This window comes from Ceratotherium simum, chromosome 26 (assembly GCF_057802395.1).
Source record: "Ceratotherium simum simum isolate JZ-2026a chromosome 26, ASM5780239v1, whole genome shotgun sequence".
In the NCBI taxonomy this organism is placed as follows: Eukaryota; Metazoa; Chordata; class Mammalia; order Perissodactyla; family Rhinocerotidae; genus Ceratotherium; species Ceratotherium simum.
This window is the reverse complement of record NC_141925.1, coordinates 21,071,744-21,085,418: the sequence shown is the minus strand read 5'-3', so window position 1 is coordinate 21,085,418 and position 13,675 is coordinate 21,071,744. Positions and strand designations below refer to the sequence as shown.

The following is a 13,675-nucleotide window of genomic DNA, read 5'->3' as shown; positions in this document are numbered from 1 at the left end:
ACGTGGGCTTCCCCAGTATGGCTGCAACTCCATCAAGCCAGCAAGGACAGCCTCTAGAGTGAGTCTGCTAGCAAGATAGAGTCTTACGTGACGTAACGTAATCATGGACTGACATCTCATCACCATCACCATATTCTGTTGGTTTGAAGCCAGTCGCAGGTTCCCTCCACTCTCAAGGGGAGGGGATTACACAGGGTGTGAAGACCAGGAGGTGGGGATCATTGAGGGTCATCTAAGAGTCTATCCACCACACACGTCAAAACATTATCACAAATGACACATATGGGAGTATATTTGAACCAAATATTTTTTTGGAAGAACCAAAAAAAATTAATCAGAGTTCTGTTTTCACCCTCTATACTTGTATTTGGATTCTGGTTTTATGTACATCAATAAATTATATTTGAATGACAAAAAAAAACACTTGCATGTCATTTCATGGTAGAAACTCAGCATTTTTGTTTTCACTCAAGGATGCTTAGAATTGAAGCCATGTCTTTTAAATAATTTCTATGTGTTCTCCAGGTAAACATTGAGGGCTTACTCTTCCACACACTGGTCTAGAGGCTGGGGAACCAACCTGAACCATACAAACATGGCCTCGGCCCCCAGGAAGCTTGCAAACAAACCCGGCAAACAGAGAGACAGTGGAGAGGGAGGAGCCATGGAGCACATGGGAGGAAGGCCCAAGCTTTAGGTGGGTAGAGGTGGGCACTCCAGATGGAAGGAACGGCTTTGTGCAATGGCTGGGAGGTGAGAGAGAGTGTGGAAATAAAGTGGGAGATGGACAACAGGCAAGGAATGAGGCTGGTGAGGTAAGGGGGAGTTGGAGCATGAAAGGCCTTCTACCCCATGTTTGGAAGTTGTCCAAAGGCAGTAGGGAGCTATTGAGGGAGGAGGAGAGTGTCAGTCCGATTTGTATTTTAGATCCTCGTGGCTGCGGTGCAGGAAATGGACTGGAGCAGGGGCCAGACTAGAAGAGCTGATTGCCAGCCTAAATTAAGGTGGAGGCAGTGGAGAGAGAACACATTGCTAGGGAGGTAGAGTCAGCATGATTTGGTGGTTGATTGTGGGCCTTTCCCAAAGGTGAGAGCTGATCAGAAGGGCAGCCCTAGAGACCATTGTGGTCAAGGAGGGCTTTGAGGTTGCACAGTCCCCAAAGGCCAGAGGACGGGTGACGGGATCAGCCATTCGGTCACCTCTTCAAGCTTAGACCTCAGTGAACTGAATTGGTGCAGGAATAGGGGGTGTTCCTTGGTCATAGGTACCTAGGTAAGGGTGGGCAGCCAGGCCGGGGAGGGGGTGTGGCTGATGGATATGAAACAAGGAACTAGATGACATTTGTGTTTTGAAGGTTATCCATTCATTCATTCACCAAGCACTGTGCTGGGCATCAGCATGAGTGACACATTCCACCCTTGTGGAACTTTCTCTTTAGTTGGGAAGACAGTTAAGCAATCAACAATAAAGAGTGATACCTGCTTTGAAGGCACATGTCATAGTGGAAGTGGGGTGATGAGAGAAGGCTTCCTGAAGGAAGCGATGTTTAAGCAGAGACTAGAATAGGAGTTAGCCAGGAGAGGAAGGAGGGATAGTTTAGGCAGAGGGGTGAGCAGAGGCAAAGACCTATTTATTTGATACTTATAACCATACTTACGGGGCTCACTGTATGCCAGCCACTGTGCTAGGCCCAGAGGTGGGAAAGCGTGAGTATGGTATGACCTTAGCCTGCAAAAGGAGAGCTATCAGAGTTGAAGCTGGAGAGGGGCCTGGCGTTCAGGGGTCTTGTAATTCCCATCAAGGAATGTGGACTTCATCCTGAGCGTTCAGGAAAGTCACTGAAGGATTCAAAGCAGAGGACTGGCTTGATCAGATTTGCTCTCTCTGCCTGTGACTGGAGAATGGGCAAGACTAGAGGCAGGAAGGCCAGTCAGGAGGCTGGTGGCAGCAATCCAGGGGAGAGATGGCAGTGGCCTGAGTGTCCGTAGCAAAAACTCCCAGTGAAACACACTTCTGACCCCAAGCAGCGGCAGCAGAGGTCTTGGTGTGAAGGTCCAGAGCAGCCACTGGGGCTTGGTTGAGGGGCAATTTGGGGAAGCCTCCTGGGCCTCCCACTCCCCTCCTTTGGCCCTTGGAGAGGGATGCCCAGCCTCCCCATGAACCCACTTGCCTAGACACTGGCTCAGGCTCTTGTCAGGAGTCAGCTACAGGTGTCTGGATAGTAGCCACCTTTGTGAACAGCTCCCTACATAGACCCTTTCCTAAGGAGGGCTGAGGTGTTTCTTTGTCCAACCTCCAGCTCTCACTTGGATTAGTGTGGAAAAGCCAGGCCTCTGACAAGGGTAGGGGCCGAGCTAACACACTGACCCTTGGACCAAGCTGGTCCAGGTGCTGAGGACATCAGGTAGGAACTCAAATGATACCACTGAGTGACTAGGGAGCCAGTGGCTCCTCAGCCCCAGGGTTTTCCGTCCGTGTTCCTTTGAAGTCTAGAAGTTGGGGTCCCTTGAGAGACTACTCCATTCTCCAGTTGTCAGGCCAGTAAGTGGTTCTAATCTACCCTACTCTCCTCCTTTATCCCAGGACTAGAATAATAGCCCCTGGCCCTGAGATGGTCGCCCCCAAAGATGGTCTCAGGGTTACCTCTGTTGGCTTACCCTCGCTCTTAGCTGTGCAAGTGGCAAACGCCCCTACAGGTCATCCCATCAGACCCCATCAGGGCCCAAATACAGAGATTAGAGTGGCTGGCTCTACACAGAACAGGCATGGCTGCTCTTCAGGTCGAAAGCCCTGTAGTCCCTCAGCCAGTAGAGATTTGTTGTGGAATTGCCCATCCAGGCTACCTGTTTTCGGGAAGCGTCATTGTGGGGAGTTAAGCAGAGAAACAGGCTAAGCCAGAACTTGGGAAGTGCACACAATCCCCAGGTTTTCTTATAGCAGAAGATCCCAGGGCACCGACTCGGGTCTATTTCCCAGAGATCATATCGAGGAGCAAGTATTGGAATGAGAAAACCTTTGGTGACCAGCTATTCCTTCACCTGAAGCCGGCAACAGTGGAAGGTGAGAGAGAAAGCAGGTCCCATTCCTTGCCCTTTAAAGATGAGCTGGGGGGCCGGCCCCATGGCTTAGCGGTTAAGTGCGCGCGCTCTGCTGCTTGTGGCCCGGGTTCGGATCCCAGGCGTGCACCGACACACCACTTCTCCGGCCATGCCAAGGCCGCGTCCCACATACAGCAACTAGAAGGCTGTGCAACTATGACATACAACTATCTACTGGGGCTTTGGGGGGGAAAATAAATAAATAAAGTTTAAAAAAAATAAAGAAAGATGAGCTGGGGAAAGTTCAAGTGCTAACATTTCAGCCCAGGAGATGTGGCTACTGCCAGACTGGGAGGTCTTGGGGAACCTCTTTGCTTGTCTATCCCTTTGAATTTGGCCGTTGATGTGGCATGATGGACGGGAAGAATGAATAACTAGCCTTTTGAGACAAGGAAGCTTTTACACTTCTCTCCATTTTCCAGCTCCTAACCTTCATTCTCTTAAGAAGAAAAGAGCTAAACGTCATGCTGAAAATGTCCCATAAACACCTTGGAAGCCTCATGCTAAACAAACAAAGCTTTATTATTCTTTTTCTTTCATTAAAAAAATGGGACACTGATAACAAACTGAGAGCTTGGACCCCTGGCTTCACCCCACATTAGGCAAAGTAGCCCCAGAGAAAGAGGGCACAGCTGACACAGACAATGAGGTTGATGTCCAGAAGAGTTTTCACAAGGGGGTTTTCTTCCAAGGAAACTAAGACAAGCTCTGCTTTGCTTGGGGGCTCCTTCTTGCCCTTGCTCTCCATTCCACAGAGCCACAAGATGGCTTTCACCACTTTGGACGGCTTTTGGGTCACATCACCTAAAAAGAACCCAAATAAAGATTCTAAGGATGGGCCGTGTCTCTCAGAGAAGGGAGAAGAAGGGACTAACTTGTGTGCCCCACACACTGTGATAAATACTTTATCTACCTTTTCTGGAAGGTATTAATTAATACCTTAATTCTGGAAGATTGGTCTTTTCTGACTTTTCACCGTTTTCAGGTGAAGAATTTCAGACGAAGAGATAGAGGCTCAGACTACCTTGAGCGAAGTCAGACAGCTGGCAAGAGGTGGGGTCAAGACACGGCTCTTTCTGACCCTCTGCTCTGTTTCACATTGCCTGCCAGGAGGCTGAAGAGAATGAGCACTCCTGTGGGCAACTACTTCTCCACTCAGAGCTGGGGCTGCGAACTCAGCTGCCTATGGAGCCAGGTAGGTGAGGTATCAGAGTCAGGGGGAGCCAATTTTCTTATTAAATATGTCCAGATATTCTTCACCTCTACTAAGAAATATTCTCTCTCTCTCATTTTTCTTGAAACACGTGGCCTTCAGGATCTATCCTAGAGTTTCCCATTTTAGGTTGACGTGTTCATATCCACAATTATTTAAAAAAAAAAAAGGCCATGTGTGATGATAAATGACAACCACAGCCTCAGGACCATGGAGACAATAGGGGCCGGTGGGGACCTTGACTAACTGAAGGGCACATCCCAGGTCTAAGGGGCAGCTGCTTTACATCTCCAGACAACTTTTGCCATGCAGACATGTGGGCCCAGTGTTGCCAGATCTTCCCGTGTTTCAAGAGAAGATGTAAATCTGGAATTTTATGTGAAATCTCCCAATTTTTAAATGTTAACTCACATTTTATTAAAACAGTAGGTGGGCTAAACCATAAAATGTCTGCAAGCTGCCAGTTTGAAACTAGTAATTTAGAGAATGCCAGTAGTAGTCCAGCCTACCATGTGGGGTTTCATGAAGATTAAATGAAACGTGTTTCAGTAAGCACTCAACAAGTGTTTGCTATTATTGCCCACCTCAGACACCTGTTGAACGTTACTAAAGAATTCACTTTTGGTGGCCAGAAAGTGGAGAAGGACCAGACCCTGGGAGTCAGGAGATGCTAAAATTCTAAGGCTGCCCCCGTTTCTGGCTTGTGATTTAATAGAAAAATTTCCCCTTAAAACACATTAATGGTTCTTGAGGTTCCTGCTGTAACTGAGGGGAGAGGCAACTCACAACTGTGGGTTTCGGACATGTTTTCTTGAACAATCTCCAACTGGATGCTGGTGCTGCTGGCCTCTGGTGTCCCGTTCTGAGAGAGGGTAAGAGGCAGGGGAGTTGCAGGTGGCACCTGTTCCTTCTGGACCTTGGGGTCATGACGAGTAAACCAGGTCAGGCGACTGACCTAAGGAGCAGAGATGAATTGTGAGATTGGGGTGGGGTGCTGTCATCCCTTTCTCCCATCCCTTGCCCAACCCCTTCACATCCGAGCCTGTTCCCAAATCGCGCCCTCTCACTCCACCCTCTAACAAACTTCAGCTCCCTGCACTCTTCAGATCAATGAACATTTCCCCGACTCATTCTCCCGTCTTTCTTCGACAACCCTAATTCTCCTGTTGGGATCTAACCCTCCCTCATTCTAGTCCCCAGAGCTTAACCCTAGCCCTGGGGTATTGTGGGACTAGGAATCAGCCGTTCAGCTCATCTGTTTCTCTGGCTACGGGGATTGAATTGGTTCATGGGTGATCATGGAAATGCTGGGACAAAAATGTTTATGCTTTTGCTTAATGAGACTAAGAGAGGATGTATCCCTAGAAGCTGCTGGCCCCACATGGGGCCTGAGAATAGAAGTAGAAGTGACAGATGGATTCTGATGGTCTTTTCCAAGTCCTGAATCAAGCTGTCCCTAAAGGCCAACCCTAGACTTTTCAGCTTTTTGAACAATCAATCCTCTTTGCTTAAGCCGGTGTGCGTCCATTTTCTGTCAGGTGCAGCGAAGGGTCTCAATGGATATAGCATCAAACTCAAATGTACCACCTCCTTGGAGGGCGGCTCTGTGAACCAGCTCACAGTGGACACGGTGGTCAGGGTGATTACGGACAGGATCATGGAGAAGTAGAGGTAGTGGACATCCTTCACCACAGCTGGGCGCTCATCCAGCTGGTCACACCGAGGCTGCACGTAAATAAAGTCCAGGACCAGCCGAATCAAGCCTACGAGAAGGCCCAAGATCAGACCTGAGAAGGCACCCTGCAAATCAGAGCAAGGCCATCTTAGAGACGTCCAGGGCTGTGGGGTGGCCAGCTCAGGCCTCCAGAAACCTCAACAAGCTGTCTCAAGAGCTTATCTTTCACTGCAGGGGTGAGTTATTTGAAAAGAGTTGGAGCAACTTATCTGTTTATCTTTTATAGATAACTAATCAATTACATACAATTTACTCATTTGCTGTTAATTCAGCTTCCCTGTTTAATGACAAAATGCATCAAAATAGAACCCCCATTGCTTTTTATTCAAAGTCCAGCTAACACCCTCCCTGTATCTTCCTCCACAGAACTCACCCTCCCTAATGACACCCAAGTCAAGACATCCTCATGTCCCCCTTCAGTCCCTTCCACGCCATCCTCTCCCATCCTCAGGGGCAGCACTTGGTTCCTGCATGGTGGGGGCTGATCCAGAGCTACCTTTTCATTGGTCCGCTTCCAGAAACATCCCATGATGAAGACAATAGCCACGGGCGGCTGCAGGTAGGAGCTGATGGACTGGATGTAAATGAAGAGTTGGCCGCCCTGGCTGGCCTGGACCACGGGGATCCAGAGGATGGAGACCAACACGAGAAGCAGCACAAACACCCTGGTGCCAGGCAGAAAGAGACCCTGCATTAGTGCTGTCTTCCCTGAACACTTACTTCTCTTTTTTTATGTAGCTTTTTTGAGGTAGAATTTACAGACCATAAGATTCATCCATTGTAAGTGTACAGTTCAGAAACTTTTTGGTAAATTTATAGAGTTGTGTAACCATCACCACAATCAAGGTTTGTAGAATATCCATCACTCCAAAAAGTCCCCTCATGACCATTTACAGTCTGTTCCTGTTCCCACCCTAAACAACCACTCATATGCTTCTGTCTCTATAGATTTGCCTTTTCGTATAAAAAGAGACATTTTTGTTCAACATTTTGTATAAATGGTATCATAAAATAGGTAGTCTTTTATGACTGGCTTCTTTCCCTTAGCATGTTTTTGAGGCTCATCCATATTATCAGTATTTCATTCTTTTTTTTTTTTTTTTTTGCTGAGGAAGATTCATTCTGAGCTAACATCTGTTGCCAATCTTCCTCTTTTTTTTTTTTGTGAGGAAGATTAGCCCTGAACTAACATCCATTGCCAATCCTCCGTTTTTTGCTAGGAAGATCAGCCCTGGGCTAACATCTGTGCCCATCTTCCTCTATTTTATATGGGATACCACCACAGTGTGGCTTGACAAGCAGTGCATCGGTCTGCACCCAGGATCCGAACCTGCAAACCCTGGGCCACCGAAGCAGAGTGTGCAAACTTTTAACTGCTATGCCACTGGGCTGGCCCCAATCTTTCTCTTTTTGTATGTGAGCCGCCACCACAGCATGGCCACTGACAGATGGGTGGTGTAGGTCCGCGCCCAGGAACCAAACCTGGGCCACCGAAGCAGAGCGCACCAAACCCAATCACCAGGCCACTGGGGCTGGCCCAGTATTTCATTCTTTTTTAATGTTGAAAAATATTCCATTGAATAGATTTGCCGTTACAGACTCTTGTGTATCATTCACCAGTTGAGGGACATTCAGATCGTCTCTACTTTTTGGCTATTGTAAAAAATGCTGCAGAGAACATTTGTGTACAAGTCTTTGTACAGACACACATTTCATTTCTAGGAATATAATTGCTGGATTCTATGGTAAATTTATGTTTAACTTTTTAAGAAACTGCCAAACTGTTTTGAACAGTTGAATCATTTTACATTCCCACCTGCAATGCATGAGAGTTCCAGTTTTTCCATCTCCTTGTCTGTCTTTTTGATTATAGCCATTCTAGTGGGTGTGTGGTGGTATCTCACTATAGTTTTCTAAATTACTGTGTAGTTTGTAGATTATTCTAGATTACAAATTCTTTGTCAGATATATGGCCTGAAAATATTTTTTCCCAATCTGTGGCTTGTCGTCTCATTTTCTTTTCTTTTTTGAGGAAGATTAGCCCTGAGCTAACATCTGTTGCCAATTCTCTTTTTGCTGAAAAAGATTGGCCCTGAGCTAATGTCTGTGCCCATCTTCCTCTATTTTATATGTGGGATGCCTACCACAGCATGGCTTGATAAGTGGTGCGTAGGTCTGCACCCAGGATCTGAACCCACGAACCCCGGGCCACTGAAGCAGAGTGCACGAAGTTAACAACTATGCCACCAGGCCGGCCCCTCATTTTCTTAATGGTGTCTTTTGAAGAGAAAAAGTTTTAGATTTTAATAGAGTCCAACTTATCATTTTTTTCTTTTATGGATTATGTTTTTGGTGTCATACCTAAGAACTCTTTCTCTAATCCAAGGCTGAGACAGCCCTCAGGATACAGCCTCTTGAGGAGCAGAGCCCCAAGATGCTTATTAGCAAGTATTTTATATAAAATTTATATGCCACTCATGTCAGTCATTTCCATTCCCACCTTTAGACTTCAGCCCTGGTGGTCTAGTGGTTAAGATTCAGCATTCTCACCACCGAGGCCCAGGTTCATTTCCTGGTCAGGGAACCACACCACCTGTCTATCAGTTGTCCTACTGTGGCAGCTGCGTGTTGCTGTGATGCTGAAAGCTATGCCACCAGTATTTGAAATACCACCAGGGTCACTCATGGTGGACAGGTATCAGCGGAGCTTCCAGACTAAGACAGACTAGGAAGAAGGACATGGCCACCCACTTCCAAAAAAATTGGCCATGAAAACCCTATGAATAGCAGCAGAGCATTGTCTGATATAGTGCCGGAAGGTGAGAGGTCGGCACAAAAAGATGGGGCAGGGTTCTGCTCTGCTGTACAGAGTCACTAGGAGACAGAATCTACTCGAAAGCACTAACAACATTAGACTTCCAAAAGCCTTGGTAGAGAAGCCTCCCCCCCAACCCCCAGAGCACCTTCCTCCCTTTTACCTGGCTAACTCCTATTTACCCCTCAGGTCCCGGTCCAGGTTGGGGACTCCTCATCTGGATCCCTAGGTCTCCTGGCTCCCCAGTCACAGCACTCACTGGGGTTATAACTGCCTGTTTATTTATCCTTCTCTTCCTCTAGCTCCACAAAGGCAAAAACTGAGTCTTTTCACTGCTATATGCCCGGCACCTGGCACAGAGTAGGTGCTCACTCAACATCTCTTAAATGAATGAATGACTCACTCATACACGGAGTCCTAATATACCTCACTTTTGCCATCAGAGGAGGCTGAGCCACCTGGATAGGTCACTGGTTGGACTTTGCCTCTGGGTGGGCGCAGCTTACTCCTCCCTGGGTGTCTGGACTTTTCACTCCCCTGCTTGGCCCCACCCGGTAAGACCTTACCTGCCCACAATCATGAGCTCCTTCTCGGATGCCCGAGGCCGGATATGATTCCAGAGGTCCATGGTGAAGATGGTGCTGGCACTGTTAAAGATGGAGGTGAGGGAGGACATGAGCGCCGCCACCATCACAGCCATCATGAGCCCACGGAGCCCTGGGGGCAGAAGGGAGGTCTATGGGCCTCAGGCTTTTTCTGCCAACAGCTGCTGCCTTCACTCGTGACCCCATTACCCCAGGCCCATAGCCAGCTGATCCCCATAAGTTCAACTCTGAGGAGGCAGAACCTCAGGGGTGCAGCTGTGAGGAGGGACTCAGAGGGGTGGGTCAGGTAGAGCCGTCCGGATAGCCGGGCCTGAGCTTTATTTGGGGGCCCTGGCTCTGGGGCTCAGTCCCTCGGCCCAGAGCCCATTCCCTCCCATGGGCCTCCCGTCTTGTCCCTGCCTCAGATCAGAGCCCAGCTAATGTCCTCCTTTCTGGGTGTCCAGGGGACTCAATTTGCGGTGAGGAGACATTACCTGTGGGCAGGAGTTCCAGCACAAGTTTGGGGTATGCGATGTCAGAGCAGCCGGAGGGGTTGCCGCAGACCTTCTGGCAGATCTCTGGATCTGCACAAGCCACTTGATCTGTGGAGAAAACAAGGCCAGAGCTGAGCAGACAGACCCTCAGAGCCCCAGGCCTAAAAAAACACGGCCTGACCCAGGCCAGCACCAGCAGACAGGATTACTGTATGCAAGTTTATAGCTCCATGAAATAAACAAGAACCTAGACTTTATAAACCATGACCTTCTTACTTAGCTTTTCTGAACTTTACTGCCAAATCTCTAAAACTGGGACAATAACGTAATTTTGCTTCATAAGATCATGGTGAGGATTGACTGAGATGATACACATAATGCACTAAGCACAGAATCTGATACATAGGAAGTGCTGAATACACTTCAGCTATTATTATTGTAACCCAAATAAAGCTGAGACACCTAGCGGCCAGTCTGAGCACCGTGTCCTATCTCAGGATCCATCTGCCCAACTCCCAAAAAGGAGACAAAAGCAATTCACATCTTACTGCAGTTTCTCAGAGGTACAAAGGAGAACGCCATTGCTTGACACATGGCAAATACTTTTTAAATTCTTCTTTTCCCCATCTCTTTCTCAATAGCTCATATAGTTCAACAGCTGTTCTCATTTTTAGACTTATGAAAACTCAACCAGCCTGGCTCTGTATTTCTCTCTCCTCCTCTTTCTGCATTTCTGTATCAATTCTTTTCTCTCCTGAGCAGCATTCTGATTTTCTAACGTAAATCCACCTAGTCTTCCTGGCATCTCAAGTTCTTCATCCTTCCCTATTATCATGATGAACACATGCCAAGCATATAAGCATAGGCCTCCTGCTTGGAAGACAGAAGAGGAGATAAAAAATTATGCTAGTGTGTGGCACAGAGTAGGCGCTTAGTAAATTTTTTTTTGAGGGGGGACACTAGCTATTACATTGTTATTGTTCACTCTTTATAACCCTATGAAGGAAGCAGAGATTACTTTTACCATTTCACAGATGAAGAGAAAGTCTCAGAGAGGGGAAGGGACCTGATTATAATCACCCAGCAAGGTCATGTCAGAGGCAGAACTTAAACCCAGGTGTCCTGGCTCCCAATCCAATTTTTCAGAGAAGGAAGGCCAAGACAGTGTATGCTTTTCCATCCTCATTAAGTCTCGCAGTTATCCCATCCAGGGCCTACTCTTGGCCCCCAGGACCTTCAGAACTGTCTGTTGTCTCAATGTTTTGGCACCTGTGTCTGAATGATATCTTTCTTGTCACTTTCTCTCTTCCTCAGCAACTCATCTGAGCTAACCAATACTCCTCACCACCATCTCAATGCCTACCCAACACCACTCACCCAGCCGGACCCCATATTACTTCTCAAGTCTGTTTTCCCAGGTGGATCTAGGAATAACTCCCATAAATAACATAACTCCCAGACCCTTCCCTTGCTCAGTCCAAAGGCTTCGGTTTCTTCCTCCTTCTGATGGGTGACGCTGCCTTTCCACCCATCTTTTATGGCACATGGGAACCACCCTGAACTTTGCTTTAGGGGTGGGCATGGAGCCCTTCACTGCTCATGCCAATTTCTTCCCTGGCTCCGATGCAGTATCGACATCATGTTAACCGTTTAGTTGAGACCTCAAATTCACAAGTGGTCTTGAACGCAGATGTTTGACAGTACCTCCAGATGAGGTTGTGTGTTTAGTCTCTATGTTTTTATCTGCATTAAAACTGTTAATTTAATAAATATAAATATTTAAAGTACATCACAATTTTAAAATCTAATATTGTTATATCTTGATTTTCTTCTTTAATGTAGCAGAAGACCTGAGAAATGGAAATAGCCCCAGGTCCTTTCATCCACTAGGAAGCCCAAGGGCTAACTGGTCTTGGTAAAATTTCTCCATTCCCTGTCCTGTCTTCTCAAAGCTGGGACCCTTCCCTCCACTCACATCCACCAGTGGGGGAGGAAATGTGTGCTGTGGCCACAATTAATAATATTAATAGCAATTGCTATGGAATTAAATTAGATGCCCCCAAAACTCTGGTTCACCCTTGGACAAAATTAAGACTGTAGACCAAAAGGGATATTCAACAAGAAGTATTGAGAAGAAACAATCTTGTTGAGAAAGATGCTTTTGAGAGGTTAAAGTTCTTAGCTTTTTATGACTCTACTGAGGAAGCTTAGGAGAAGATTAGAAAAGAGTTACATTCTCAGAACACTGTAAGAAGCTTCCCAGGAGGGGCAAAGGTCTTGTTTATGTTCAAATCTTATGGGCTCTGCCCTTTTCATTCCAAAGCTCCTCTCTTCAAGGTACACAGAGAGGGAGCAAGACTCTCCCTGGGATGTTTAATTAACTACAGAGTTTTTGTTTAACCTTCTAGGAATGCAACCTTCAACCATGAAACATGTGACAGACACAAGTTTATAAAGCATGTTTGTGGCAGAAAATTGTGTTCATTCGTACAGTCTAAAGAATATGTCCGTAATAGGGAAATTAATCAGCTCAGCTAAGTTATAAATGAAACCAACAGCCTTGTGATCATTAACCCACTGTTCAGTAATATCTGCTCACCTGTCTTGGGTTAATTAATCAACCATTTCATATATGGAGTCAGTTCTCTTGTCAGACCCTCTAATGCTTGAAATAAAGGATGCATCTAGCAGAGTCAAATTCAAACATAGCACAAAATCTCCTTCCAAGTGCCAACATTCACTGAAGGTTCACTATGACTCAGATGCTGCAAATCGACTGTACATACATCTTCTCTTGTAATCTTCATAATTCCATGGGGAAGATATTGTTATTATAATTATTTGAAAGACAAGTAAACTGAGGCCCACAGAGGTTCCCAAATCATACAGCTAGTAAGTATCAGGGTTAGGTCGCAAATCCTTGGTTTCCTCCAAAGCTCAGGTAGAAATGACTGGCTTTGTAAATAGGTACATTTCCAGACTCTGGTGTTTTATTGTTTTGAGGGTGGTTTTGCTTCTCTCTTAATTTCCATTAGAGTTCCTTAAAAATGTGTACCGTTTCCCAGATGGACTAAGTGGAAGAGGGTGTTGGACAGGTTCTTGAGAGCTCAGGATCAGAGCACCCTTTTAGGCAGTTCCAGACCCAGTTGAAGATTCGGGTGGGAGCTGGTAGAGCCAAGATGGAGAGAGAAGTGGAAATGGGAGGGTAGAGTGGCTTGACTCTGAGCCTGGCACTTTAGGCCAAGGCTTCTCAATCTTCTGGTAGGCTTGTTGAAAACATGTTGCTGGGCCCCACCCCCAGAGATTCTGATTCAGTAGGTCTTGGATGGGGCCTGAAAGTTTGCATTTCTAACAAGTTCCAAGATGACACAGTGCTGCTGGATTGGGGACCACACTTTGAGAGTGCCTGTCTAGGCTTTCAAATACATGATGCCCACCTCACTCTCGTAAATTATTTTTGCACTTATTGCTGGTACCATATGCTAGAGTGTTTTGATATAAATTTTATCATCCTATTTCATGAGTACCAGACTCATTCATTACATTACAAAGTCCTTATGGGCGGGCCGGCCCCGTGACTTAGCAGTTAAGTGCACATGCTCCGCTACTGGCGGCCCGGGTTCAGATCCCGGGCGCACACCGACGCACCGCTTTTCCGGCCATACTGAGGCCGAGTCCCACATACAGCAACTAGAAGGCTGTTGTTGCTGACATACAACTATGACATACAACTGTC

The 13,675-nt window shown here is 46.7% G+C and overlaps 1 protein-coding gene across 6 annotated transcripts in view; it reads right to left on the bottom strand.

Moving 5' to 3' along the window:
• Positions 1-3,659: 3,659 nt before the first annotated feature.
• The window catches only part of SLC5A11 (solute carrier family 5 member 11), a 43,012-nt gene continuing 32,996 nt past the window's right edge, over positions 3,660-13,675 (bottom strand). For all 6 annotated transcript variants that reach the window (XM_004442682.3, XM_087449203.1, XM_087449204.1 and 3 more), the window contains 6 exons: positions 9,940-10,047; positions 9,428-9,578; positions 6,543-6,711; positions 5,896-6,111; positions 5,098-5,266; positions 3,660-3,902 (listed from right to left, as the gene is read on the bottom strand). In XM_004442682.3, coding sequence (XP_004442739.1) covers positions 3,697-3,902; positions 5,098-5,266; positions 5,896-6,111; positions 6,543-6,711; positions 9,428-9,578; positions 9,940-10,047 — 1,019 coding nt within the window. In that variant the 3' untranslated portion in view covers positions 3,660-3,696. The remainder of the gene's footprint in view (positions 3,903-5,097; positions 5,267-5,895; positions 6,112-6,542; positions 6,712-9,427; positions 9,579-9,939; positions 10,048-13,675) is intronic.